This window comes from Gloeophyllum trabeum (genome assembly GCF_000344685.1).
Source record: "Gloeophyllum trabeum ATCC 11539 unplaced genomic scaffold GLOTRscaffold_00003, whole genome shotgun sequence".
Taxonomy (NCBI): Eukaryota; Fungi; Basidiomycota; class Agaricomycetes; order Gloeophyllales; family Gloeophyllaceae; genus Gloeophyllum; species Gloeophyllum trabeum.
Window position 1 is genome coordinate 1,349,395 of NW_006920412.1, and position 25,627 is coordinate 1,375,021.

The window sequence follows — 25,627 nt, forward strand, 5'->3', positions numbered from 1 at the left end:
GCGGCAATTGCCCAGGCGCAGGCTCGAATATATGGCAATGAAAGCGAAGATGAGTCGGAAGGGACCGCTGTGGAATCAGGAGGTGTCGAGCCCATTGTCAGCGGTGTCAGGCATCAGATGCCCCAAGTTGTTGAAGGAGGCCACGGCAGCGGGGTGAATCGGAACGATCAGGCTGAGAGAGCCCCGGCCTCTCTTGAATCCCGGATCGCCCTGGCATTGAATGAGGAAGAAGAGGAAGACGGCGATGCATTCCCTATTCCCCTCCGGACGCGCAAAGGCAAGGAACCTGTAGCCATACTGACTGGCAAGAAACGCAAGCGCTAGTCAAGGGATAGCTTCTGAAGAGCCCGCACACTGTAGGTTAGTGACCTGTATATATTCTATAAGCTGTAATTGAAGTCGTTGTTCCTTTGCATCCAGCCCTCCCTTCCGAGTACCTCCGGGTCAACATATCTCTTCAGGCCCGTCGGTCCGGTCACGACCGCGGGAAATCGATGCCTTTCCGGGACTCACGTGATTCTCCCGGAGCCCCTAATCCACAGTAATGACGGAGCCCAGTAATCCGTCCTCAGCCCGAATGTGTCCGCGCCCGTGAAAGACCCCCTTGAGTCTGTATTTATATCTTCTCTCTGCTCTTACAAGCTACCACCGCTCCCCGATCTTGCATCTCTTTCCCCTATAGTCCCCAACCGTCGCTCTAATCCACAATGTCTCAAGAGGAAGCACCCAGCACTGACTTGATCACACTCACCAGGTAAGACCATATCTATAGGGGATCGGTGGAATTTCGACTGACATTCTGCAGGCATGTCTTGTCTGAGGGCTTCCGCCTGGGTCCTGCAGCTACTGGAGATCTTACGCTACTCCTGAATGCTATCCAAACGACCTCCAAATTCATTGCTACCAACGTTCGGAGGGCGCGGCTGATAAACCTGTGAGTCCGTCGTTGTGGGGACTGCTTAGATCCGTAGTTGTTGATCCTTGGTACAGCGTCGGGCTGGCTGGGGAGACCAATGTGCAGGGTGAAGAACAGAAGAAGCTGGACGTTCTCTCCAATGATATCATGGTCAACTCACTACGAGCAAGTGGCAAGACCGCTGTCTTAGTCTCGGAAGAACTGGAGGAGGCTGTCATCATCGATGAGAAGAACAGGGGCAAATACTGCGTCGTCTTCGACCCTCTCGATGGCAGCAGTAACATTGATGCTGGTGTGAATATCGGGACGATCTTCGGGATTTATCACGTTGTGAGTCTCTTGGTGACATGAAACATGTAGTCGAGATGGCGCTGACGAATCCTGAGAAGAAGGGAGAGAACAAGGGGTCGGTAGATGATGTTTTACGACCGGGGCGTGAGATGGTAGCTGCGGGATATGTCATGTACGGATGCGTGTTCGTCATCTATGGATAGAACAACTGACAAGGGTTTAGGTATGGGTCATCATGCAATCTCGTCCTGTCCACCGGAAACGGTGTCAACGGCTACACGCTTGACCCGTCACTGGGAGAATTCATCCTCACGCATCCGGATGTGGGTACTTAGTCCTACTCCAATATTCAGCGTCGCTGACCGCATCGCGTGCAGATTAAAGTGCCCTCCCGGGGAAAGATCTATTCGATCAATGAAGGGAACTCGATGTACTATCACGAACCCGTTCTCAAGTACCTCAGCAGTATCAAGAACCCGCCTTCCGGCAAGTCCCCATACTCCGCCCGGTACATCGGGTCTATGGTAGCCGATGTGCACCGTACCCTCCTGTACGGTGGTATCTTCTGTTACCCGAATGACAAGAAGAGCAAGAGTGGGAAGCTGCGGCTGTTGTACGAGGCGTTCCCGATGGCCTATCTTACGGAACAGGTAAGTTGAATCCCTGTCTTGAGGCGGTGTGCTTAAAATGTCACTCTAGGCGGGCGGCGTTGCCACTACCGGGACGAAGCGTATCCTCGATATCGAGCCCAAGAACATCCACGAGAGATGTTCAGTGTTCCTGGGGAGCAAAGAGGATGTTCAGGATCTCATCAAATTCTATGAAGGCAGTGCTTAAGAGGAATGTATCTTCTATTGTATTTGTATATATCGTGCGCAGTTCTGTCCGACGGGATCAGAGTCCGAATTCACGATGCAATGATGTGTATTGAAAGCAAAACTATGCGAGTACATGCACGTCAGACGTCAGTGTGAGGATGCGAGAGTGAGGACATGTTGAATACGGGGCCTTGAAACACCTAAGATGATGGAACATAATTCGGACCTTCACCGGTCGAAACGGTTGGGAATCATCTCGGACTCGTGTGTCATGACACCAATCTCCCTCTTGAGAGGATGGACGCGCGGGTACACAAACTGAAGCAGCATAACATGCACTAGTCAGCCATCATTCGCAGGGATAGGTCTGACTTGCTTACCTTATCGTTGTATTCATGCATCACCTCCTCCGAGATGATCTGTCGATCTTTTAGTAAAGCATCATAAAAAGACATCTGGGTGTGCAGCTAAGCAAGGCGCTGTCAGCAGGATGTCATATTTCTCAGTGTAGTATAACACACCTGCACGCCGACAGCTGCCATGATGAATATCATCAACATCCAATTGGAGGTATTCGTGGCCATCCACAAGAAAGGTGCGACGGGGCTGTATATGCAGAACAGCCTGAGCTCAAATTCGCCAGGCGCCCATACTTCGAGTTGTTGGACCTTATCTGGCTCCTTGCTTGTGCTGGAGCCGCGCGGGCTCATGTTCAGGAGGAAGCGCCAGAACGCCACAAACGCCTTCCAACTTGCAGAGCGGATACGCGAGATCGCAGAGGGAGGCTCTAGGGGCGAGAAGTCGAGGTCCATGGGGACGAATTTGGCGTGGGGTGAAGATACGGGGTCTGGCTGGTTGTATAACCGGTATATGCGCACGCGGGTGAATAGATACATCGCGTTACCCATGGCAGCAGCAATGAGCAAGAGTGATGTGGGGATGGTCTAGTGGTGTACGTCAGTACAGCTCGGTCAGTACAAAGGGATGCTACTAGCGCACCCAGTCGAACCATGGTTCATCTTCCCCTTCTCGATACATGTCTTCCCATCCTAGGTCAGAATCGGGAACCTTCTGGATACGACTTATGCGGACGCATAAGTGGAGGAAATGCAAGAGGCCACCCGACAAGATGGCAGAGGTCTCCGGTTTCGGTAGAGGAACATTATGCGGAAATAATGAGAGTTGGAAGGCGATAGTGGAGGGTATGGATGTAATCCTAAGTGCATGTCAAGTTCGTACTGAATAATCTCCCGGTGAAGCGATCTACCTCTCGACGAGGCTCTTCTTGCGTACGACTCGTCTAACTGGGGCGCCACCTTCGCTCTTACGAGGCTTAGGCTTCTTGGCCGAGAGCGGAGACGCATATGGCGGAGGTTTTCTAGTTCTGGCCGCATCCCAGTCGAACGGCACGGCAGAGTAGCGCGACGGTGTGGCGGAGGGAGAGTACACTAAAGAGGTACGTCCACGATTCACCGGCGTCCTGGGCGGCGACGCCACGTTGGGCGACGTCTGCGCAGACGAGGACGCCGACTTGTTGGGCGACCCAAATCCATTCGTGGCGGTATTTGCATGCGCGAAACGACGGAGAGACATTGCAGCTGGCCGCAAGAGACAATGGAGAATGGCTTGCAATTGTCGGACGCGTTGCCGCCACGTGACGGAAGGTGCAAGGGTAACGCTTACCTAAGCGTCACCTTCTGTCACGCCTCATGTTGATCCACGTGACATTATTGAGCCTGAAAAGGGAACTCGAACCAACGCAAAATGAACATCCAAGGGTTGGCTTTTGTCCCCTACCATCGCGCACCTCTCCTCCCTACTTATACATCCACGACGCTACGCTAACGAGTTACTGACGACTACGACCGTGAAACCTGCCCCTACATCTATCCACCACGACCTCCCTATACAGAGCCGCTTCTACATCCTTGTCGCCTTCGAACTCCGTTAGCGTCAGGATGGCCCAACCCTCTTCATCCCATCACCGCGAACGAGAGCGCAGCGAGCGCTCTCGGCACCACCACCACCGTACCATCTCCTCGACCACCCTGCTTCTAGTGCTTTCACTTGTATTGGCTGTGCTAGCAGTCATGCTATCCCTACCCGCGAACCGCGGTGAGGGCGTGCTCCCCGGTGATCCTCAGACGAGTCAGGGTATCCTGGGATACCTGACTCCCAAGCGGACGCAAATGCTTGCTCAGAGAGAGCGGGACGTGGCCATTCGTGAGGCTGAAGTCGCCAAGCGTGAAGCTGAGCTTCTGGCAGGTGCTCCTGGAGGAGTCACTCCTTCCCCTCAAGTTTGCGCACCCTGCCCGTCAGTTGTTACCACCGAAATTATGCCGCCAGTCCAGACTGTGATCAAAGAGGTCATCAAGGAAGAGGGTCTTACTCCCCCTGGCTGGTTACGCGAGGCACAGATCCGCGCTGAGGATATCCTCGAGCGCGAGATCAAGCTTGCCGAGCGCGAACGAGACATCAGCAGACGTGAGGAAGCAGTCAATCGTCGGGAGCATGACGCTTCTCGGCGTGAAGCTTGGATCATGGAACAGATTGTGTAAGTGCCGTACGATCTGAGTGATTCATCAGGACTGACCTTCGTCGCTCCAGCGGTCTGAACGCTGAAAACGGTCCCACTGTGGAAGAAGAGTATATCTACGAACCTGCAGGTGCAAAGCGGGGATCCCCTAAGGTATCACCGCCCCTCCAGCCGCCTGTTCCGCCGCGTCGCCCCCAGCTTTGAGGCGAAGGGGGTTCCGTACACCGTCGTCAAACTCGCGTACAGTCCGTTTCCGTCCCTCCTATCCCACCATCCCCGGGCTTGGGGGACCACGGTGTACATCTTGTTCCCCCTCGTCCTCATGTAGACTGAAGTCTGGTCGGGTTGCAATATAACGATATGTTGCCTCATCTTGCTTCGCATCGCGTCGCGTCGGTGGGACGCGTCGTGATCGATCTCTGAAGGAGATCTCTCGATCGCTTGTCGCGTGTTCACGTGATTTGCCGTCCCCGCGTTTGTCCTGCCGTTTGCGTTCTACTTCCGCTTCCCGACCAGCCTCCAGTTTACGTTCCGTTTGTCCGAGAATGAATCGATTTGCTGATTTATATTCTTTTCCGCAGGAGCTTCCCGGCTTTGTCGTGACCGAGTCCATCTTTGAAACCAAGACCGTTACCGAGACCGAATTCCAAACGTTCCACGCACCAGCCAAGACTGTTCACCTTCCTCCTCCCGCCAACACTCGTCTAGCTGCCTCCCCTGCACCCGAGGTGTTCTCACCGTCCACCACACCTGGTATTCCGAAGACAACTGCGGTCCAGGTGCTGGTCGACGAGGAGATACGGCACGAGCCCGAGCCTATTGAGGAGATGCCACCGCCCCCCATGACGGTCAGTAGGCAGAGAGCCAGGAAGCCGAAGAGCTGGTTCGGTGGCTGGTAATCAATTGAACGTGTCTGGACTTTGGTACGAGCAACGCATGGACTATATATTTCATCTATTCAGTTTTCTGCTGTTCCCTCCTTTGCTTTTCTCTTCGGCGATACCTCGTATTGCCTCTGCACATATGCTTCGGGTTCTTTCGCGCACCTGCGCTGGGTTGTATATGTTTGGTTGACGATGTGACATACGACTACGGGAACACTGGCGAAGGGATAGAGGTTATACTACTCACGACGACGGCATATGGCTGCTTTACGACCCTTACTTAGCTGTAGCTTACCATGTAAACTATGTTCGATATGCTCTTGAAATTGCCTGCTGGTCTGGTTACTGCAAGCTCGTCAGTTCTAACGTAGGACGTGTGATATTGCGAGAGCTTTGACAGAAAGCATTGATCAGCGGGGATTGCCCTGTCCACATGGACGACGACGATATTAGCGTAAGAAACTCTCACTGGTCACCAAGATAACTCACTTCTCTCGCAGAATCATAGACCCTATCGGGGACGCGATGCTGACCTATATAACGAGAATATTGTCCGTTGCGCCCTTCTCATCGTCCTTGCGGAGGCCCGCGAGACGCGATAGCCCAGGATGAACAAGGTCTGGTCAGCGTTCGCGTTCGGACTCCTCCCGCTCCTGGTGCGCGCGGCTGTCCTGGTGGACTTCCAGGTGGCGCAGCCTCCCCCGCTTCCGGCAGACGCGAACCAGTGTACCATTGAGATCTTGACGTACGTCGTATCCAGTCTTTCTGTCTCAACCAGAACTGATCCCGAGAACTGTGCCCCAGTCATACGTTCGGTAATTCATACGGACAGTGAGTCGTCAGACTTCTTCACTAAGAATCGAGTGCTCAGACTTCACGATATTAGGCCAGCTATTGTGCAATACACGTATGTCCCCATATACTTACGAGCGAACACGCGTCGAACTGACTTCCTCGTAGACCTCCCACGGATTGTGGGGAAGTAGGCACCTGGGCGGGCATAAGCCTGAATTTTACGGTCACCTCCAACGGGACTCAATACGACCGGCTCGGCGTATTCACCTTTCAGAATGTAGAAAGTAAATATGGCTATACCCTGCTCGCACCTTTGACTGAGTCTGTGTCCAAGTATGGCGCACATCTACGCCCGAGCCAACGACCGACGGCATCATCTGGACATACCTGAAAGACGTCACTCGTTATATTCCCCTTTTCTCTGAGCCGGGTACTTTCATTCTTGAACTGGACAACTTGCTCGAAACCGGTCTTACTGGCCAGTATGCATGTGAGTCCTCCCTATCCATCCACCCTCGATCTATGTATTGAAATAATCCCTAGCAACTTTGCATGCGACATTTTACCAGTCGTCCGAGGCGCACCCGCCGGCACCCAAGGCGAATGCCATTATACCGATATCGACAATGTCAAACACATCGGCTGACGACGCCTCCGTCCCTCCTATCTTTTCTGTAAGTGCTGGTGAATGCATATCGGTCATCGCACTCTTACCAATTCCTGAGAAGACCAATGTCACGGTCCCTCGGAACGCCGTTCAGATCTACGCAGAACTCTACGCCTCGGGAAACGCAAATGAAGAGTTCTGGGTAAGCTATGAGATCTCTACAGTGCTTGGAGCTGCTGACCACTTGGTTCCAGTACTTCAACACTGCGAACGAGTACCTGAATGATCTTCCCTCCGGTACAACTTACGGCGACGGCCCTTTCCGCGAAGTGCGACTTCTGGTCGACGGGCAAGTTGCAGGGGTAGCCTTCCCATACGCCGTGATATTCACCGGTGGTATTATCCCTTCCGCCTGGAGGTAGCTACGTTTACTGTGCTGGTGGTCAATCGGATATGCATGCTAACATCCGTCTAGGCCAATTACTTCATACGGTGCTCTTGACCTCCCAACGTATTTCCTCGACCTGACTCCCTTCGTCCCTGTGCTTACTGACGGCAACCCGCACAACATATCGATAGACGTCGCCTCCGCCGAGTCCGACCACGCCATCAACGGGAACTGGTACGTTTCCGGCAACCTCCAGGTTGTAACCGACCCCTCCGGCAGGCCAACCACAGGCAAGATCACGGCGTACGACGTACAACCTTACGCAGAAGCCACGACCACGGGTAGCGTCGGCGATGGTGATGTCAATATTACAGTGAAAGCGACGCGGAACGTGCACATCGAATCGGAGATCACTAGCGGGAGCGGCCAGACTACTCACATCGTTTGGTCGCAGAACTTGCAGTACTCGAATACTCAGTATTACCTTAACAACACTTACGTTCAGGTATGTTCGTACTCCGCGACCTTTGTGTGTGGCATATGCTGAGTCTTGCTCGCCTAGAATGTCGTTCAGACTGCCTCTGGAACGGTCCTTTCGACCCACAATGGTGTGCCTTCCGTGGTGGATACATTTTCGTATCCCCTCGATATCAACTACACCGTGTTGAACGCCGCAGGCACCTCCTGTGAGTATCCAGAAATTGTTCTCCGATGATTGTTGACTCTTTTCGACAGTCAGCGCATTCTTTGACCACTCGTACGATCGGACGCTCCTCCCGAGCCCGTTAATCACCGGATCCACTATTCAGGAGCGTCAGCTTGCAAGTGAGTACAACGGTTAGACCTGTCATTCTCCAACTGACGCGGGTCATTATAGGTGGCTACTTTACCATCTCCTCCAGTGGCAACTACGGCAATGGAACATCCAACAACACCTTCAACTACGTTGACCTGGCTGGCAACACATACTGGCGAAACGTGGACGCGGCTCTGAATAACATCACATATGACGAGCAAGGGGGTAGTCTCGCGCCTGGGGGCTACTTCTCCTTCCCGTCGTTCTCACCTTCCACTGCCCTTACCATCGCGGGGGCGCGATTGCCAGGTAGTAAACACATCGGACAGTAGATGTTCCAGAGTAGCATCCATCTATTCCGTGCGTTTGTCATGACTAGCAATGTCATAACCAAGCAAGATACCACAACTACATGGGCAAGCACTGTCTCGAGCTTTCAGTTACTAACCCCTTCAACACCTCCTTGGCGCGACAATGGTCACCGTCGTACCCGTGTTGAACGGTACAAAGCTCCGTGTTGAGACGGTGCCTTCGCCTAGAAAACTGTCTGGTGAAGACTAGCTCTAGTGCGTGAGGTCAATTTTATCTAGAACAGGCCGACAACTCGGCCTGTCTCGGGGTCAAGTCCCACCTCCCAGAAGCCTGAACCGCCATTAGTAAAAGGTTGTCACAGCAAAAAGTAGGGACGTAGGCACTAACCTGGGCGTGTTCCAAGACCTGGCATGGTCTGCATGTCGCCCAAAATTGGGTATAAGAATCCTGCTCCAGCGGAGAGACGGATTTCTCTGATAGGAACAGTGAATCCTGTAGACAAGTAATTTAGGTCGCCGTTTGTTGCCAAACTGTGGATGATTATACACTTACCGGTAGGCACTCCCTTTAGCTTTCCATCATGCGAGAAAGAGTATTGTGTCTTTGCCATACAGACTAAGGGCGCGTCAACAACCCTACCCCAATATCACAAGAGATACACTCACTAGGCAGGTGACCGAAGCCTTGCCGGGTGTAGGTCTCGATTTGCCTGCTAGCAAGATCGCTGAGTTGAATGCCATCGGCCCCATACACCTCCTTGCAGATGATGTCGATCTTCTTATCAATGGGTAGGTTAAGGTCGTATAAGAACTTGAAGTTCGATGGACTTTCGCAAGCAGAGATCACAGCTTGAGCCAGAGCGACGGCACCGGCTCCTCCTTCAGCCCAGTGGTTGCTCGCCACTGCGGCATCAGCACCGCCAGCCAGGGATAACTCCTCCACGAGCTTGAGCTCGGCCGGTGTATCAGACCTGGAATGCATTGATAAGCACAGGGGTCGTGGTTCCTAAAGCAGCATATCACTCACGAGAATTGGTTGATCGCCACGATGACCTTCAAGCCGAACTTCTTCGAGTTCTCAATGTGCTTGACGAGATTCTTGCATCCTTCCCTAAGTGTATTCAGGTCTTCCTTGGTGTACGTCTCGTGGAGAGGCTTGCCGGGTGTCACGTCGGGACCTCCTCCGTGCATCTTCAGCGCACGGGTGGTGGCCACGATGACCACAGCATCGGGGGTCAAGCCAGACACACGACACTTGATGTTACAGAACTTCTCCATGCCCATGTCGGCACCGAAACCGCCTTCGGTGAGTACATACCCCACCCGGTCTGCGGGGTCACCCTCCTCTGTACCTGCCAGTTTAAGTGCTACCCGGTCAGCAAGGATAGATGAGTTGCCGTGCGCAATGTTGGCAAAGGGTCCTGCATGCACAAAGACGGGGGTTCCCTGTAATAGAAATACTCATCAGATGATGCAGTATGCAGTGATCATGAACACGCACCTCCAGAGTCTGCATCAAGTTGGGCTTGATGGCGTCCTTCATGAGTACAGCCAAAGCTCCTCCGACGCCGATGTCATCAGCCGTGACTGGGTCGCCCTGTTTACTGGTAGCAACGACCATGTTACCAAGCCTTTCTCTCATGTCGGCCAGGCCTGTAGTCAGGGCCAATACAGCCATACACTCGCTCGCGACGGCAATATCGAAACCGGTGACACGCTCATGGCCCTTCTCAGTGTCGGCATGGCCGATGGTGATCTTGCGCAAGAATCGGTCGTTCGTGTCGAGGACGCGGTTCCACGTAATAGTCTCGGGATCGACATCCAGGCGTGCAAAGCGCGTGATTTCCTCCGTTGTGAGCTCGTTCGGATCGGTCTTGTCGATGCCCAGCTTCTTCAACCGCTTGAACATCAACGACGCGAATTCACGTTTGCCCTTCTTGGTAGGTACGAGACGACTGTACAACGCCTGACAACAGTCCTTAGTCTGGCAAAGGGGTGAAAGTGTCAAGATACAAACCTTATCTGATTGAGTTGCCTCATGGAACATGCGGGCATCCAACGCAGCTGCTAGGAGATTGTTCGCTGCGGTCACGGCGTGGATGTCTCCGGTCAAGTGAAGATTGAACTACGGGCCAGTCAGTATCAGCTGTCCTGCCTGTTTAACGCCATAGCGATCCCGTACCTCGTCCATGGGAATTACTTGGCTGTAACCACCGCCAGCAGCACCTCCCTTGATTCCAAAGGTTGGGCCCTGACTGGGCTGCCGGACACACGCAAAGGCGGGCCGTCCAAGGTGGGCACCGAGTGCCTGTGCCAGACCGATAGTCGTCGTAGACTTACCCTCGCCGAGAGGTGTAGGGGTAATTCTGCGGATAGGTGAGTAACAATGGCAAGAGCCAGCACTAGAGCCACAAACCCGGAGACCAAGATGTATTTGCCGTCTTTCCTGTGCGCCAGCCGGTCCAGAACGCCGAGCTCGACCTTGGCCTTGTACTGGCCATAGCTCTCGAGTTCGCTCGGAAGCAAGCCAATCTCGTGCCCCAACTGGGTAATAGGCTTGGGCGTCTGCGCCATAGCGATTACGATATCACTCGGCACTTTCTCTTTGATGTCCAGCTTGAGTGGTTTGACCTTCAGGGAACGAGTCTGCTCCCATAGACGCTCCGCGGACTTCAGAGTATTCTCCATGAGCATAGCGACAGTCATGGGCCCAACGCCACCGGGAACCGGCGTGATGTGAGAGGCCACGGACACAGCTGAATCGAAGTCGACATCACCGACGAGACGTTGTCCAGACTTCTTCGTCGCATCTGAAATGAGGATGAGAAGAGTTGCGGTGGTAGTCTAACGAGTAGATTACCTGGAATGTAGTTAGTACCGACGTCGATAACCACAGCACCGGGCTTGATCCATTCTCCTTGGACGAACTGGGCACGTCCAATGGCAGCAACTAAGATGTCAGCCGACCGGATCTGCATTCACTCGCATTAACTCAGTGATCCCACACGTGTACAAACTAGGTCTCACGATCTGCTCCAAGTTCTTGGTGCGACTATGGCACTGTGTAACCGTGGCATCTTTGCTTCTCAGCATAGCAGCTACCGGGCTACCAACAATATCGCTGCGTCCAAGAACGACTGCCTGCGCGCCTGCGATGGGAACACCCGTAGACTCCAGTAGACGGATAACACCAGCTGGGGTGCAAGGGGTGAAGAGCGGGTCTGCAGCACGGGAAGAGAGATGGCCGATGTTGTATGCATGGAAACTAGGAAACATACCGTGTGTAGAGACACGCAAATAAGGTGGGTAAGAACACTCACCCGTCGACGTCCTTCTCAGGACTTACTGCCTCAGTGACCGTCCGCTCACCAGCAGCCCCCACATGCTCGCCAAGGGGTAGCTGAACCAAAATGCCACTGACCGTCTGGTCATCATTGAGTTGCTTGACGATGCGAACGATCTCGTCGACTTCCGCCTCGGCTGGGAGGTTGACATGTTTGAACTTCACGCCGACCTCCTCCGCCGCCTTAGCCTTCATGCGCACATACACGCTAGAATCCGGACGAGCGCCTGCCTGGATGATGGCGAGCTGTGGTTCGAAGCGCGGATACTTGGCTTTCATCGCGCTTAGCCTCTGCGCGACACCATCTCGGATGGACCTGCATACGATCGGTTAATTGAACATGCATGATGTAGGAATATGCGTAAGTGAAGTACGCACTTTGCGAGGGCCGTACCATCGATGATCTTAGCGCCTCCAGCGCCGCTGGCAGATACAGACGCCATTGAACGGATGAGGGGAAAGGACCACGCACGATAGCGCGCTGTGAGAGCGAGCATATTTATCGTGTCACTGTGAGTCCAAGTCCGATGTTGTATCTTGTTTGGATTCGGACCGTTTCCCCCGCCTCCCAATTCTCCACCGTAAATACGCTCCTTGAGCAGACCGTGAAGATACTGGCCTCTGTCGACTAGCGATGCTTGAGACACGATGAAGGAGGGTACGTCCAAGATTTGCTCAAGAAGGCGGGGCTTATATAAATTTGCCACCACTATACTTGACTCTTGTGGCGGTTGCAACTCTCGTCGGCCGACGATCGCGTGGATATGGCCAAAATGGCCTCTCTGAGCGGACAGCTATGCAATTACTGACTTGGTAGTATTACTGTCGACTCGAAGTTTCGTCTTGTTCGTACTAAGTATAGCTGATCTTATGCTCTTGCATCGTTCTATGCTTGTCCGGGGTTACAACGGATCTCGAGAGCACGCCGGTGAAAAATATGTCTTATCATTCGACTAACGTCTGGAGGATGTACATTGAATGCTAAAGGACAGCAGTCCAACTACGAGTCTCCAAGAACGGGCCGGAGTGGGTAATATACCAGCTTACAGGCCAGGCGGCCGTATGAATTCGAAGTGAGGACCGGAGTTCCGTTAACCTCTCAGACTGGAGTTCCGGTCAATATTGGCATCCGCCCCGATCAAGGCCTCGGAGTATAAAAGCGCTGCTTCGGGATTGAGGCCAACACAGATATCTCTCACACAAAGGTGCGAGAGGATACATGATGCCCCTTCCTAAGGTACTGACGATCTCTGATCTCGCATAGACCATGTCGCAACATTCAGCCCAGTATACTCACGGACACCATGCCTCAGTACTAAGGTCCCATTCATGGCGCACAGCCTCCAACTCCTGCGCATATCTCCTCCCTCACCTGAAGCCCGACATGCACATCCTGGACGTGGGATGCGGCCCCGGCTCCATAACCGTCGATCTCGCTCGGTTCGTTCCCCAAGGTCGTGTCGTAGGCCTGGAGCCCACCCCGCAGCCGCTGGAGCAAGCACGCGCTCTGGCCGCCGACAAGGGCGTCAAGAACGTCGAATGGGTCGTGGGCGACGCTCAGAAGCTCGACTTCCGGGATAACACTTTCGACGTCGTGCACGCGCACGCGGTCATTCAGCACCTTGGCGATCCTGTCCAAGCCTTCCACGAGATGCGCAGGGTCACCAAGCCCGGCGGGCTCATCGCCGACCGCGAGACGGACGCTGCCACCATGACATGGTACCCCGAGGTCAACGGTATGCGCGAGTGGCATAACTTGTTCTACCGCGTGTCCCGCGCAAACGGCGGAGAGCCTGACGCCGGACGCCGGTTGCATGTTTGGGCGAAGGAGGCTGGGATAGATCCTAAAGGGATGACGAAGAGCGTCAGCGGGTGGTGCTACAGCACGCCGGAAGAGCGAGCGTGGTGGAGCGACCTCTGGGCCGAGCGGACCCTCAAGTCAGACTTCCCTAAGACGGCAAAGGAAAAGGGTTTGGCGACGGACGAGGATCTTGAGCGCGCCGCTGAAGCGTGGCGAGCATGGGGCAGGGAGGAGGATGGATGGTTTGCCTTATTCCATGGGGAACTCCTGTGCCGCGTCTGAACATCTGCAGATGGCGTACGGCTGGGTCAACCCATGTCAGTTGAGGCCCAATGTATGCGCGCACCATGTTAAAGACCATGAATCATAGCACTTACTGAGAAGTACATCATACCATATTCATCCACGCTCTCAAGCCATCTCTGGATTCTTTCTTGCTGCGTAGCAGTTCCCCTCTCCCGTGATGCCCACAACTCGCCTATTCTCAGCCCGCCACCATTCCAGGCAGCGAGGTGGATGTCATACTCTCTCTCCCATTTTTCCTTTGTCCGGGCCTCCCAGAGAGCCTTGCTAGCGGGGGCCAGAAGACTTCCTAGTTCCTCCGCTATGTGGCAAGGGATGTGGTTCAGAGTGCAGTAGACGTTGTCAAGGAAGTACATGATATACAGTGTGCGCCGCTTCGCGGACGCAACGATCCATGACTCCCACCTCGGTCTACAGTGCGAAAGCTCGGCTGCGCACACGAGTCCTGTTTGGGCAACCCGACAAGCCAGTTCCTGGAGGTTGATCATAACGGTTCGGTCGGTTACAGATTTTCCATCTTCGCTAGACGAGAAAAATAACATGATAGAATAGATCAAGTATGCTTGAAATGCGGCCAACAACTCCATCTGCTCATACGTTCCATACTGAACATCACCTAAGTCAGGGTTCACGTAAGTGAGGAGTAATAACAAAGGAACTAACTTCTCGGAAGAGTCTCTCCATTTCCCACTTTATCGTCTGTATGGCAATCATCTCGCTGCCGGGAGCCCTATTCTCCCACATGCGGACTAGACTGAGACAATTCGCCAAAGGCACAGGTATCCGCTCGCCTTCCGCTTGGGAATGATGTATCAAAGGTGGAAGACCTCCTTGACGGAGCATCATCTTGGGATACGTCTTGAGCACCTGGGACATATAGCTAACAGCGAGCTCTGAGAGATGCTTAGGCCTCTGATCAGGAGAGGCGAGAATCTGGTCCAGCCAGCGGCTCCGGATCCGGGATGGGTCAACTGAAGACACCAAGTCTGTGTCCAGGGTTGATGGAGGTGTGACAGTGGGTGTCGAGTAGCTCCCACTTGCGACTGGTGAAGACGGACGGAAAGGATCATATGCCGGAGACATGGCGGACATATTCCCCTGTATTAATCCCTCGTCGAGGTCAAAGGAAATCGGAGGGAATATTGGTCCTGGCTGCCCTTGCGTGCTATTGCTATTGCTAATGTGCGAAGTTGACGACGAGGCAGCACTTTGGACGACAATACTGGAGCGTTCTGCAGAAATGCTATAATTGACGCGGCTACTGGGCGCGCTCCCTTCGCCGTATAGCTCCGGCTGAGCGGCGTAACGACAATCAAGTCCTCGCAGTTGACACCTGGAGCAAGTCGGTCTTTGAAGATCGCATCTAGTCTTTGCGTTTGTACACTGTTGACACGCTTTCTTTCGGGGGGGAGCTCTCCTGCCAGTAATACCGCCAGTCCGACGTGCTGGCGATGCTGGCGAGGTATTGTCTGCCGCAACCCCCTGAAGAGTTAGGGATGAAACAGGGATCAAATCATGCAGACACACCAGACGGGGATGAATTTCTCATAGGTGTCTTGTCCACAGTATGTAGTCCTCCAGTCAATCTGCAGTAATCGTGGAGTGCAATTCACACCGCAATGGTCAGTGACTAGTGACGGGTTGACCAACGACGCGGGGCTTGCCGATTGGCTGCGCGGAGTTCCGGAGGCTGGACCGGAATGCCTTGCCTATTACAAGATCATCAAGAAAGGTGAGAATTCAAAGGGACGCCTGTAGACAGCTGTAGACTCCGAACGCTCTTTCAAAGCAAGCTATATGATTTCTGCATCTCGAAGCTTTCCTGGGTTCGGCGGGGCATCTGGTATACCTCTTGTATTGTCCAAGTTTTCATCAGTCCGTCATCTTTTTAATCTCCTCTGAATCCTGGGAGCTTGGTTAAAATGTATGTGCAAACCACAGCATTGCTGGGGAAACCAGGGTTGATCCATTTGCCTCGAATGAGCGCCAGAGCTGGTGATGTATCGTGTTGCATCAAAACGAGTATCAGAACGGATGCACTTGAAGTCAACTTGAAGTGCTTTCAATTATCGGAAAGTTCCGGGGACGTCTTTGTAGGACTGTGTACGTCGAGCGTACTTCATTGACAATTTATCGACCGGAGCACTTTGGACGCGTTTCGTCGCATTTGGACGCGTAGGGCTTCTTTGATCATGTACAAAAGACTTGTGCTGCGTCACCTACGCCTAAACGGATATGCTAGGCGGTGTTACTCAACCCCTACCGGTGTGCCGACCATCAATATTCTTGGTAGAGACTACCCGACAGACTCGTATACGAACATAACCCCTACGATCATCTCGAAACTCCCTCTACAACTGCATAGGCAACCCGGGCATCCTATTTGCACGCTCCGAACCCTGATCGAGTCCCATTTCGCCTCCTTCTCCCACCTCTCATCGGTTTCGCCCATCGTTTCGCCCTACCAGAACTTTGACTCGCTTTCCTTCCCAGCAGATCACCCAGGCCGTTCTGTCACGGACAGCTACTACATCAACAAAGATGTGATGCTTCGAACACATACGAGCGCGCATGAGGTGGAGGTCTTCGAGCGGGGCGAGATACAATGGCTGTTGACGGCCGACGTCTACCGGAGGGACGAGATCGACGGCAGCCATTACCCTGTCTTCCACCAGATGGAGGGGGCAAGGATAGTCGATGCGACTGAGTCAAGTATTAGCGAGATACAAGAGGACAATGAGCGGTTGTTGCGGCACTTGGAAAGATCTAACATCGTCATAGAAGACGTCCCCCATCTTACACCCGCTAACCCAGCTCAGCCTTCGCATAATCGGATACATTCCGAGGCAGTTGCGTTGAATCTCAAACTGTATCTCAACAGTCTCTTGTTGGAGCTGTTCGGTGGAAGCGCTGGAGCGACCAAAGAGGACCCGTTGAGGGTCCGCTGGATAGAGGCATACTTCCCTTTCACAAGTCCCAGCTACGAAGTCGAAGTCTTTTTCCGCGGTAAATGGCTAGAGATTCTCGGATGCGGTGTTGTCCTACAGTCAACCCTGGATCGCGCAAGTACGAAACTCCTCCATCTGTCACACACTTTACTCAGATTGGTCTTGCTTCAGAGGTTCCCAATAAAATCGGATGGGCATTTGGTCTAGGTCTGGAGCGGATAGCCATGATCCTCTACTCCATTCCTGATATCCGACTATTCTGGTCCTCTGACCCGCGCTTCCTGTCCCAGTTCAAAGCCGGCGAGATTTCAACGTTCAAGCCTTACTCGAAATACCCGTCATGTTTCAAGGACGTTAGTTTTTGGTTACCTGAGCAAGCCGAGGGAGACGCAAAAATGCACGAAAATGACTTCTGCGATCTCGTCAGAGATGTTGCGGGAGATCTAGTGGAAGACGTGAAAGTCGTAAGTCATACTTGGTTTCTGGCGTCGTTCGTGCCTGAAGCTAACTTCCTCCAGATTGACAAGTTCACGCACCCAAAAACAAACCGGGATAGCATTTGCTATAGAATTAATTATCGTTCAATGGACCGGTGCGTCGGTTAACAGCTGCTTCCAGGACTCAGTTACCGACATCATACCTCTGCAGATCCCTGTCTAACGAAGAAGTTAACGTCTTGCAGGCCGAGGTCGTCTCACGCTTAAAAGATCGTTTCGGAGTTGAGATTCGTTAGGTGTGATTATACGCGATACAATATGGTTTATGCTCCCCAGTGCCAATGGTGTCGAACTGCTCGGCGCCTCAGCGACTCTTCACAACAACCGCTCGCTCTATAGACTATAGACCGACATCTTCCTAGCCTCGCCCGCTGGATAGCCCCACGACGCCAGTCCATGGCAGCCTCCCATCCTGCCAGCTTACGACTGCACATCTTGTGCAACACCGACCTGTGCTGCCCTCAAGACTCTGTCCTTGATCATGTAGCCAACCTTCTGGCAATCAATAACTTCCCCTGGCTTCTTGCCAGGTATGGGTGCTTGGTAAAGTGCTTCCATCTTGTTCGGGTCGAAGGTATCACCAGTAGGATCAAACGGCTTGACCTGGTATTTGAAGAGTGTCGAAAGAAGCAGGCGGTGGGTCATCTCCACACCGTGGTGTAGCTCGACCAAGTAGTCCAGCGCGGACTTTTGGGGTGGTGAGGAAGAGGAAGAGGGTTCAGGAGGTGGGGGTCCCGAGGACTCAGTGGTCGTGGATGATATTGGGACGTCATTTTGAGCCTGGGAGACGGACGGGTCTGCGGGGGTAGGGTGGAGAACGGATTGCGGGACAGATCTGAGGGCGAGGGCGAGGACGTCGACAGTCTCGAGGAGGTCAGAGGCGAATCGGGTGATTGCGAAGTCCTTTTGTTGTTCTTTCTCTCGGGCCGCATTACGTTGGAGGTTTAGAAAGTCCGCTTGGAGATATTGTAGGCGGGCCTGGCATGGCAGGACATGTTAGCATATAGCACGGGTAGACATGAGCTCATTGGTCTGGCACGATATGATTTGGTGACTATCAGATTGAACGCGTACCTTCATATCGGCAACCTCCTCCTCCTTCGCTTTCAACTTCGTCTCCCACTCATTCTCCGGCGCGGGGATACTGGAGCCCTCGCTTTTAGCTTCTTCTTTAGCCTCCCCCTCCTTGACACCGGTTTCTGACTTCACGTCGGAATAGTATCGAGTACCCATAGCCGCAGCGCGTCGGCTCTGCAGGTGCAAAGCATTCATCGAGGGTCGTGACGACATGGACGCGGCACAAGACCGGAACAACTGGAAAGCCTGAACACGACTCATGGTGGAACGTCGAGGGGGTATGCGGGCGTAAGAGAAGACGGTCGTAGGTGAGGGATATATACGGATGAGCTGGCCGACTGCAGAGTCAGCAACAACTTGCGCCTGACGGAAAGCCCGAACAAAAATTGCGGGAACAAATTCCCAATCCGGTACACGGCTTCGCCCGACGCGACATGTCAATACTTCCTTTTCCGGCGGCAATTGTGGCGTCAATACTTCCTCTCGACCACCGCTCACACTCGCGCCCACAACTACCAATGTCGGGGCCGTCATCGCTGAAAATCAGGATACCGAAGACTTCAGATCAGGTATATTCACTGATGCCTCGTAATGTGTCGTGCTCAACGCGGATAATACGGAAAGCCGTCAAGCTCACGCAGTGGCGAGCCCCGCGTGCGCCACGGTAAACGACGCGTCGTCTCAGACGACGAGGAAGATGGCGGCGGCTCATATACGAATGACTACAATCGTTCTCCGCCGAACAGTCCCCATCCGCCTACGAAGCGAGCCAGGCAAAATCCTGCAACATATGATGACGAAGAACAGGTCGACATAGAAGGAGACGAGGTGCAGGATACCAGGCCTACAGTGCCGAAGAAGGTGAAGCCCGCGCCGGCAGACGAGTCACGCCCCAGGGAGTCCTCGAAGAGGGTGAGGAAGCGGACGGCGAAGGTTGTGTGGTCGTCGGATGAAGACTTCGCTGACGTGGTCGGCAATGGAGAGATGGACGAGGAGGATTACGACTTCGAGCCGGAGCAGCGCCGGCGGGGCAGCAAGGAGCCCAGGGATAAGGGGAAGGCTTCCGGGATCGCACGGAGTAACGGGATAGTGAAGGTGAAAGGTGGGAAGAAGACAAAGAAGGAGGATAAAGAGATCGTCTTCAAGGATGAGCGGAAAGTATCCTTGCCGCCAGCGGGTGCCTGTACCAAGGGTACATCTACGCCTGTGATGCGGAGACCTATAGGGAAGGAGAGGGATGACACAGGAGACACTCCGGGTTCACCACGTCCTACAACGGCAGTGAATACTCCTGCTGCAACCACCCCAGGTCCCAGCTCTATCGCTGATTCCGATCTTCCCTCCGCTATTCCGCAACCGACCCCGACATCTTCGCTACCGCCAATACCCAAGAAGAAGAAATTACCCACAATCAAGAAGAACAAGCCTCCTGGCAGCTCTTCCGTGTCCACCCCCACCACGACACCGTATCCCAAGAAGCCTGCTGAAGATCCACCCAAGGCAGCGGTAGCTGGCCCTTCCGCGACCGAAAGGAAAGCCGTTGCAACGGAAGCTGGGCTGGCCGACGACGGACTAGCAGAGTTGCTGGGCAAGAAGAAGGTCGTCCAGGAGAAGACAGAGTTCGACCTGCGGAACAAAGATGTCTATGCTGAATTGTTCAAGGGCGTGAGTAATCTTCGTAACCTTCATTCCTACATAACTCTGACTTCCAGTACATAGACCGGAGGCATTGCTCCCCGTTCTGGCATAAACCGGAAGGAAAAGGAGCTAGAGCGCCGTAAGGAACTGGACAAGATGCGCGAGGAGGCGCGCGCAAAGCGGTTGGAAGAGGCTAAGCGTTCGTTTTCGCTGACGGCGGTCCCTGAGAAGGTCGGGCGGTTTGAGGATATGCTAAAGGAGCGCAAGAGCTCTGCTGCGTTCCCTAATTTGCTGTGCGGGAAGGTGAGGGAGATTTGGGAGGGTACGAAGCGGGAGAGAGAGAGAAAGAGGAGAGAGGGTTCTGCTGAGTTGCGGAGGTGATTGGGTGTGACGGATTTCGACCTGATATTTACCAGTCCATCTGTATCTCACATCCTCGAACGCTCACTGTATAATAAACATCTCGCAACGCATGGAGCTCTTACATACCAGAGTGCGCATGTGGAATGGCGCCGACTTGAGATACGATTGTGAATAGAGCCTCAATGACCAGGACGGACAGCAAAGTGCACACTCCTCTCAGGCCCGAGCCAAGGAGGAAATCTTGACAGGACCTGGACAGGGATCTACACTTTATTGTCCCCGTGTTGACAATCAAAAGTCTCGAACGGCCAAGGTGGGCGCGAAATGCAGTCTCTACAGGATTAAGATCCGCTCTCCGAGCTGATAGCTCGTTCAATACCCTGAGCAGCAGCATACACCCGCGCAAAGATCCCCATCAGCATCTCCCGCTTTGCCCCCTCTTTTTCTTCCTCGCTGCCATCAGCAACTTTCATGCGGGCCATCTTCTCCTCCAGCGTAGAGCCCCCACCGTACAAAGGCTTGAACACGCTCTCCAGCTCCTTCACGACACTCTCTAGCTTCCGCACGTTTCCTGAGATGTTCATAGGATTCTGCGGCGAGTATAGGGACGCGATAAGGTCGTCGGAGGTGCTTAGGAGAGAGGCAGAGAGCGGTGGAAGGAGGGAAAGGGTCGGGTTCGGGAGAGTCGGGAAGTATGAAGAGGAGGACGTAGAGGGAGAAGGGGCAAAGAGGGTAGGGAGGTGCGTGTGAAGCGTCGCCGTAAGGTTTAACAGGGGCAGGACCTAATAGCAATATTGAGACATGATTATGAATCGAGAGATTGGAATAGAGAACCTGGCTGGCGCGTTCAACCTCTGCCTTTTTCAGCTTAGCCGTACCCAGTCCCAGCTCCCCCCATCCGTCGTCTTCCTCCTCTTCCTGTCCTAGCCCCTCATCCTCGTCTCCATCTTCATCATTATAATCATCAATCATCTCCTTGAGTTCTCTCACTCCGTCCTTGACGCTCCCGCCGTCAAGTATCCACAGTTTCCTCACCGCTTCCGCATTGTTCTTCGAGAGACCAGGAACGAGCGCCTTGCTCTTACCTTTCTTCGAGCTCGCCGCAGAGGCACCGACAGCACCGTCGATCAACTGATGTATCGTACCAGTTAGTCTGAGATATTCATCTTGCGACTCCTCGCTTCCGAGTATCCGATCCTCATCCAGCACGCCGACGTTGGGGGTGCCAATGCGTCTTCTCGGAGAGTCCGAGGCTAGATGGAGGTACGCTTGCAATAAAGACCGGGTGGTGTAAACGATCTCCTCCACGAGCTGATTGACCTCCTTTACGAGGAACTCGCCGTAGGTCACTCGATGTAACCCGAACGTACCGGTACATCCTGCAAGATCACTGATCTGGCTGGTAAGCTCTGTGAGGACGGGCGTGGACGCGGAATATGAAGGGGGGCCGGAGGGCTTGAGGACCAGGGCAAGCCTAGTCAGCGAGTGTGAGATAAGCTGGAGAATGGACAGAAGGTCTTTGTGCAGCGTCTCGAGCGCGGGTGGAGGGCAGGTGGAGGATGGCGCGTCCGTGAAGTGATTAGAAGACAGAGACGTCGGCGAGGCGAGGGCGTTAAGCGCAGTCGTGCATGTCTGGGACGCAATAGACAGGGCTAAGACAGCTGGAGAGACGCGTCAAAACAGCCAAAAGATAAAGAGCGATGAAAGAGGACCTTTCTGTTTGTCCGACATGAGCGTAAGCGAGCGAAATATCGGGACCCTAACCCTGGCGGCTACAGCCAATAGGACCTTACGTAACCGAGGGCTGAGTGAAATTGCTGCCGGCGCTGCGTAAGACGGAACGCGGGACTTAGCGCTTTCTACAGTCCCCAACCTGCATGCGCTCGCTCTACGCTTGACTTGTGCCAACACTTAGTCGCTGGCATGAATCTTTCGCTGGCGTGTGCTCTTCGGAGCCCATGTCGTCGACCAGCCTCGTCAATACTCGCACACGCTCGCCCATTCTCCTCCTTTCCCAGCCGACAAACCGTGTTCCGTAATGCCACCATTCCTCGTACACCTTTTCGCCCTACCACAGTAAACGCTCCTTCGCCATGTGTATTTAATATCGGTTTGTCAACCTCGTTACGGCGTTCAATATCTCTAAGGTCCCTCGTCGGCTCGGACGGTCCCCACCCGCCACCGAATGTGGTGGCGTCCATCACTCTACTTGAAGTCGAGGCAAACCAGAGACCGCATGATGTGGAGAAGCAACTGGCTTTATTCGAAGCCCTGGTCAACTCCGGCACAAGGCAGGGATATGAACTGGTCACGGCAAGATGGGAGAGGATGTGCGAATTCGTGAGTGTGCATGTTTTGATATCATCTTCAGTAGATGACTCACATTGCAAATGCAGGATCCCAAGAGTCCTCTATTGACAAGCGATCGCGCATTTCAGCTCTATCTTTACTGTCTGAATTACCTCGGTGCTGGCGATGCGTTGCCGGCTGCGGTCTCAAAGAGAGAACGCCTCATAAAGGAACATCATCCTGGGGTGGCAGCTCCCATTCAGTCACAAGGTCAAGCCGCAGAAGCATCATCATCTTTGGGATCGGCTCAGGCCAGTGCATCGTCACAGGTTGCGGACAGCTCGATCAATGGCGCACGCTCACAAGGGATATCCGGTCTCACAGAGGCTGCATCATTGAGTAGATCTTCTCTGTTGGCCAAGGAAGTTCTATCCGGCGCGAATCCTGCTGCACCGAGTCCTGATCCGCTCGCTGCCGCACTGGCTGCTGCTGCTCAGAAACCTGCCGCACCAGTTACGTCAGCTTCGTCTGGACTGTCTCTTGGTTCGATCTTCGGGAAAGGAAGCAGCGCAAACACTGCTGCCGGCACTGTTGCAACGGGTGGTCCTCTTCCTGGCGGCGTCGGCGGTCCCAGCAACCCTATCAGCGTCATAGTGCAAGAGCCCAAGGGCTCCTGGGTACCGCGCATCATTCGCTTCGTCGTCTCGACCCTCTTCATCGGCTTCTTCTTCCTCGTCATACTCTCGATCCTGCTTGAGAACTCGGGCCTACTGAAGGCCGGCCCGCGCCAGGCGGAGTTCCAGCCACAGCAGGGTAAAACATACAAGTTCAGCGACGTTCATGGCGTGGATGAGGCGAAGGAGGAGCTGTTTGATGTTGTGGAGTTTTTAAAGGATCCGACGGCATTTGCTTCACTCGGAGGGAAGTTACCGAGAGGTATCCTCTTGACGGGACAGCCTGGTACCGGTAAGACTATGTTGGCTCGGGCGGTTGCTGGAGAGGCAGGCGTACCGTTCTTGTTTGCTAGCGGGTGAGTACATGTTCTATTCCATCTCCGTCATCGACTGTGAGCGTTTCGTATCCTTGGCTGACGAGCACGACCACCTAGTTCTGAATTCGATGAGATGTTTGTGGGCGTTGGTGCCAAGCGCGTCCGCGAGCTCTTCGCCGCAGCACGGAAAAAGGCCCCTTCAATCATCTTCATCGACGAACTGGATGCCATCGGATCCAAGCGTAATGCACGCGACTCGGCTTACATGAAACAGACGCTTAACCAGCTGCTCGTCGAGATGGACGGGTTCGAGCAGGGTGAGGGCGTTGTAGTGATTGCTGCCACGAACTTCTTGGAGGCTCTTGATCCCGCGCTCGTGCGGCCTGGTCGGTTCGATAGGATTGTGGCGGTACCGTTGCCGGATGTGAGGGGTCGTGTTCAGATTCTGAAGCATCATATGAAGGGGATCGTGACTTCGCCTGGTAAGTTGGATGTGCTATCAGTCAGGGTACGGTGCTAATCTGAATCTGCAACGCAGAGGTCGATCTCACTATATTGGCTCGTGGCACTCCTGGATTCTCTGGTGCTGATTTGCAGAATATGGTCAAGTACGTGAACCCGTTTTGTTCAAATGCAATACTGCTTATTATGTTCCTTATTAGCCAAGCTGCCATCCAGGCTTCGAAGGAACACGCTAAAGAGGTGACTGCGAGGCATCTCGAATGGGCCAAGGACAGGATCATCATGGGTGCCGAACGCAAGAGCTCGTATATCAACGATAATGTCAAGAAGCTCACGGCTTACCATGAGGCAAGCTCATGACTATCCACTTACGTTTCCCGTATTAATAGTTCTCTGCGATTAGGGTGGCCATGCCCTGGTCGCGCTGTACACTGAGGGTGCCATGCCGCTGCACAAGGTTACGTGTGTGCCTAGGGGACATGCTTTGGGTGTGACCTCGCAGTTGCCCGAGGACGATCGGCATAGCGTCTCTCTGAAGGAGTACCTCGCGGAGATTGACGTGTGCTTCGGAGGACGTGTTGCGGAAGAATTGAGTACGTTTCTCGGTCAACATTTACATCGATATGAGAGGTATTAACGTTGGATTAGTCTTTGGCCCGGAGAATGTCACCAGTGGTGCTTCGAGTGACTTGCGGCACGCAACCAGCACTGCTTCCCGTATGGTGAAGGTGAGTGAGGCGGCAAGACTGTACTACTGGATGCTAATCTGTCTGCTCAGAATTTCGGTTACTCTCAGAAGGTTGGGCCTGTATACTACAGCGACCGTGAAGAGGCTATTAGCCCGCATAGGAGGGAGGAGATCGAGGACGAGATCCGGAAGTAAGTGCAGACATTGCTGTCGTGGGTGATGAACCTAACGTCCGCTCTACAGCCTCCTGAAGGCTGGTGAAGCCCGAGTCGCCAAGCTTCTGAAGAGCAAAGAGGACGAACTGCACAGGGTACTTCAATTCTCTCGCTTATGTTTACGGATAGCTGACTATACCTTGCCCAGCTCGCCCACGCCTTGATAGAGTACGAGACTCTTGATCTCGAAGAAGTCAAGAAAGTCCTGCGGGGCGAAAAAATCCGGGATATCAAGGAGGTGATGCAGGAGGATCTAGAACGGTTAGACAAGAACGAGAGCTCGGATAGCAGCGTATCAGGAGCGATCGCGAGCGTAGCGGGGCATGACCGGATACCTACGCCTGCACCGGCTGCGCCCAGTACGCAACCGCAGGAGTCATAGCATGGGGAGAATGAGTGTATTTTGGCGTTCTCATTGGCTGAGTATTATGCTTTGTGAGATGTACATATGGTTTCCTGCGTAGAATTGTGTAAATGCCGCGAGGCGCTAATACTAAGCAATCTATCTCAATTCAGTCTTGCTTACGATTAGACTTTACCGCACACTTCGAACGCGTCGACGCCACAAAATCTTAAATCAGACGCGTATCCAGGCACGTGCTCGCGTGCCCGCTTCACCATACCCAATGCATGTCGTTTTGATCGCGAGCGCGAAGGACCTTGTGCGGAC

General features: G+C 53.7%; 12 protein-coding genes across 12 annotated transcripts; 7 read left to right on the forward strand and 5 right to left on the reverse strand.

The window, feature by feature from the left end:
• Positions 1-564: 564 nt before the first annotated feature.
• GLOTRDRAFT_110033 (inositol phosphatase) lies at positions 565-2,217 on the forward strand. Its single transcript, XM_007865190.1, has 7 exons — positions 565-754; positions 806-934; positions 991-1,246; positions 1,306-1,379; positions 1,431-1,530; positions 1,585-1,857; positions 1,907-2,217. The coding sequence occupies exons 1-7, from the start codon at positions 708-710 to the stop codon at positions 2,042-2,044; spliced, it is 1,017 nt and encodes a 338-aa protein (XP_007863381.1). The 5' UTR covers positions 565-707; the 3' UTR covers positions 2,045-2,217.
• Positions 2,218-2,253: 36 nt separating this feature from the next.
• On the reverse strand, positions 2,254-3,618 carry GLOTRDRAFT_72177 (uncharacterized protein; the record flags this gene model as incomplete). Its single annotated transcript, XM_007865191.1, has 5 exons — positions 2,254-2,343; positions 2,406-2,492; positions 2,547-2,969; positions 3,025-3,241; positions 3,293-3,618. The coding sequence occupies 5 exons, from the start codon at positions 3,616-3,618 to the stop codon at positions 2,254-2,256; spliced, it is 1,143 nt and encodes a 380-aa protein (XP_007863382.1).
• A 181-nt stretch (positions 3,619-3,799) lies between these two features.
• GLOTRDRAFT_110034 (uncharacterized protein) lies at positions 3,800-5,799 on the forward strand. Its single transcript, XM_007865192.1, has 3 exons — positions 3,800-4,579; positions 4,633-4,714; positions 5,143-5,799. The coding sequence occupies exons 1-3, from the start codon at positions 3,984-3,986 to the stop codon at positions 5,458-5,460; spliced, it is 996 nt and encodes a 331-aa protein (XP_007863383.1). The 5' UTR covers positions 3,800-3,983; the 3' UTR covers positions 5,461-5,799.
• A 254-nt stretch (positions 5,800-6,053) lies between these two features.
• Positions 6,054-8,363, forward strand: GLOTRDRAFT_136892 (uncharacterized protein; the record flags this gene model as incomplete). Its single annotated transcript, XM_007865193.1, has 12 exons — positions 6,054-6,190; positions 6,250-6,276; positions 6,332-6,352; positions 6,406-6,524; positions 6,575-6,730; positions 6,784-6,914; positions 6,969-7,049; positions 7,102-7,265; positions 7,323-7,740; positions 7,798-7,921; positions 7,971-8,060; positions 8,113-8,363. The coding sequence occupies 12 exons, from the start codon at positions 6,054-6,056 to the stop codon at positions 8,361-8,363; spliced, it is 1,719 nt and encodes a 572-aa protein (XP_007863384.1).
• Positions 8,143-12,335, reverse strand: GLOTRDRAFT_119984 (FTHFS-domain-containing protein). The gene is made up of 13 exons (XM_007865194.1): positions 12,064-12,335; positions 11,663-12,001; positions 11,370-11,607; positions 11,203-11,314; positions 10,759-11,152; positions 10,525-10,708; positions 10,360-10,467; positions 9,844-10,308; positions 9,370-9,788; positions 9,009-9,313; positions 8,896-8,958; positions 8,731-8,835; positions 8,143-8,673 (listed from the first exon to the last, which is right to left on the reverse strand). The coding sequence occupies exons 1-13, from the start codon at positions 12,180-12,182 to the stop codon at positions 8,618-8,620; spliced, it is 2,907 nt and encodes a 968-aa protein (XP_007863385.1). The 5' UTR covers positions 12,183-12,335; the 3' UTR covers positions 8,143-8,617.
• A 623-nt stretch (positions 12,336-12,958) lies between these two features.
• GLOTRDRAFT_6214 (uncharacterized protein) lies at positions 12,959-13,759 on the forward strand (the record flags this gene model as incomplete). Its single annotated transcript, XM_007864590.1, has 1 exon — positions 12,959-13,759. A coding segment is annotated over one exon (801 nt), but the record flags the coding sequence as incomplete, so codon positions are not given.
• A 77-nt stretch (positions 13,760-13,836) lies between these two features.
• GLOTRDRAFT_36217 (uncharacterized protein) lies at positions 13,837-15,199 on the reverse strand (the record flags this gene model as incomplete). Its single annotated transcript, XM_007864697.1, has 2 exons — positions 13,837-14,394; positions 14,441-15,199. Coding segments are annotated over 2 exons (1,317 nt in total), but the record flags the coding sequence as incomplete, so codon positions are not given.
• An 851-nt stretch (positions 15,200-16,050) lies between these two features.
• Positions 16,051-17,470, forward strand: GLOTRDRAFT_5622 (uncharacterized protein; the record flags this gene model as incomplete). Its single annotated transcript, XM_007864589.2, has 4 exons — positions 16,051-16,855; positions 16,909-17,201; positions 17,256-17,329; positions 17,386-17,470. Coding segments are annotated over 4 exons (1,257 nt in total), but the record flags the coding sequence as incomplete, so codon positions are not given.
• Positions 17,471-17,666: 196 nt separating this feature from the next.
• Positions 17,667-18,554, reverse strand: GLOTRDRAFT_23725 (uncharacterized protein; the record flags this gene model as incomplete). Its single annotated transcript, XM_007864617.1, has 3 exons — positions 17,667-17,975; positions 18,024-18,212; positions 18,309-18,554. Coding segments are annotated over 3 exons (744 nt in total), but the record flags the coding sequence as incomplete, so codon positions are not given.
• Positions 18,555-18,829: 275 nt separating this feature from the next.
• GLOTRDRAFT_126610 (uncharacterized protein) lies at positions 18,830-20,330 on the forward strand (the record flags this gene model as incomplete). Its single annotated transcript, XM_007865195.1, has 3 exons — positions 18,830-18,880; positions 18,936-19,976; positions 20,031-20,330. The coding sequence occupies 3 exons, from the start codon at positions 18,830-18,832 to the stop codon at positions 20,328-20,330; spliced, it is 1,392 nt and encodes a 463-aa protein (XP_007863386.1).
• A 225-nt stretch (positions 20,331-20,555) lies between these two features.
• Positions 20,556-22,054, reverse strand: GLOTRDRAFT_136897 (uncharacterized protein). Its single transcript, XM_007865196.1, has 3 exons — positions 22,025-22,054; positions 21,147-21,973; positions 20,556-21,094 (listed from the first exon to the last, which is right to left on the reverse strand). The coding sequence occupies exons 1-3, from the start codon at positions 22,041-22,043 to the stop codon at positions 20,654-20,656; spliced, it is 1,287 nt and encodes a 428-aa protein (XP_007863387.1). The 5' UTR covers positions 22,044-22,054; the 3' UTR covers positions 20,556-20,653.
• A 100-nt stretch (positions 22,055-22,154) lies between these two features.
• GLOTRDRAFT_98810 (ATP-dependent metallopeptidase Hfl) lies at positions 22,155-25,508 on the forward strand. The gene is made up of 10 exons (XM_007865197.1): positions 22,155-22,652; positions 22,709-23,631; positions 23,710-24,074; positions 24,131-24,200; positions 24,255-24,402; positions 24,458-24,647; positions 24,703-24,782; positions 24,833-24,933; positions 24,986-25,052; positions 25,106-25,508. The coding sequence occupies exons 1-10, from the start codon at positions 22,236-22,238 to the stop codon at positions 25,337-25,339; spliced, it is 2,595 nt and encodes an 864-aa protein (XP_007863388.1). The 5' UTR covers positions 22,155-22,235; the 3' UTR covers positions 25,340-25,508.
• The last annotated feature ends 119 nt before the right edge of the window (positions 25,509-25,627 follow it).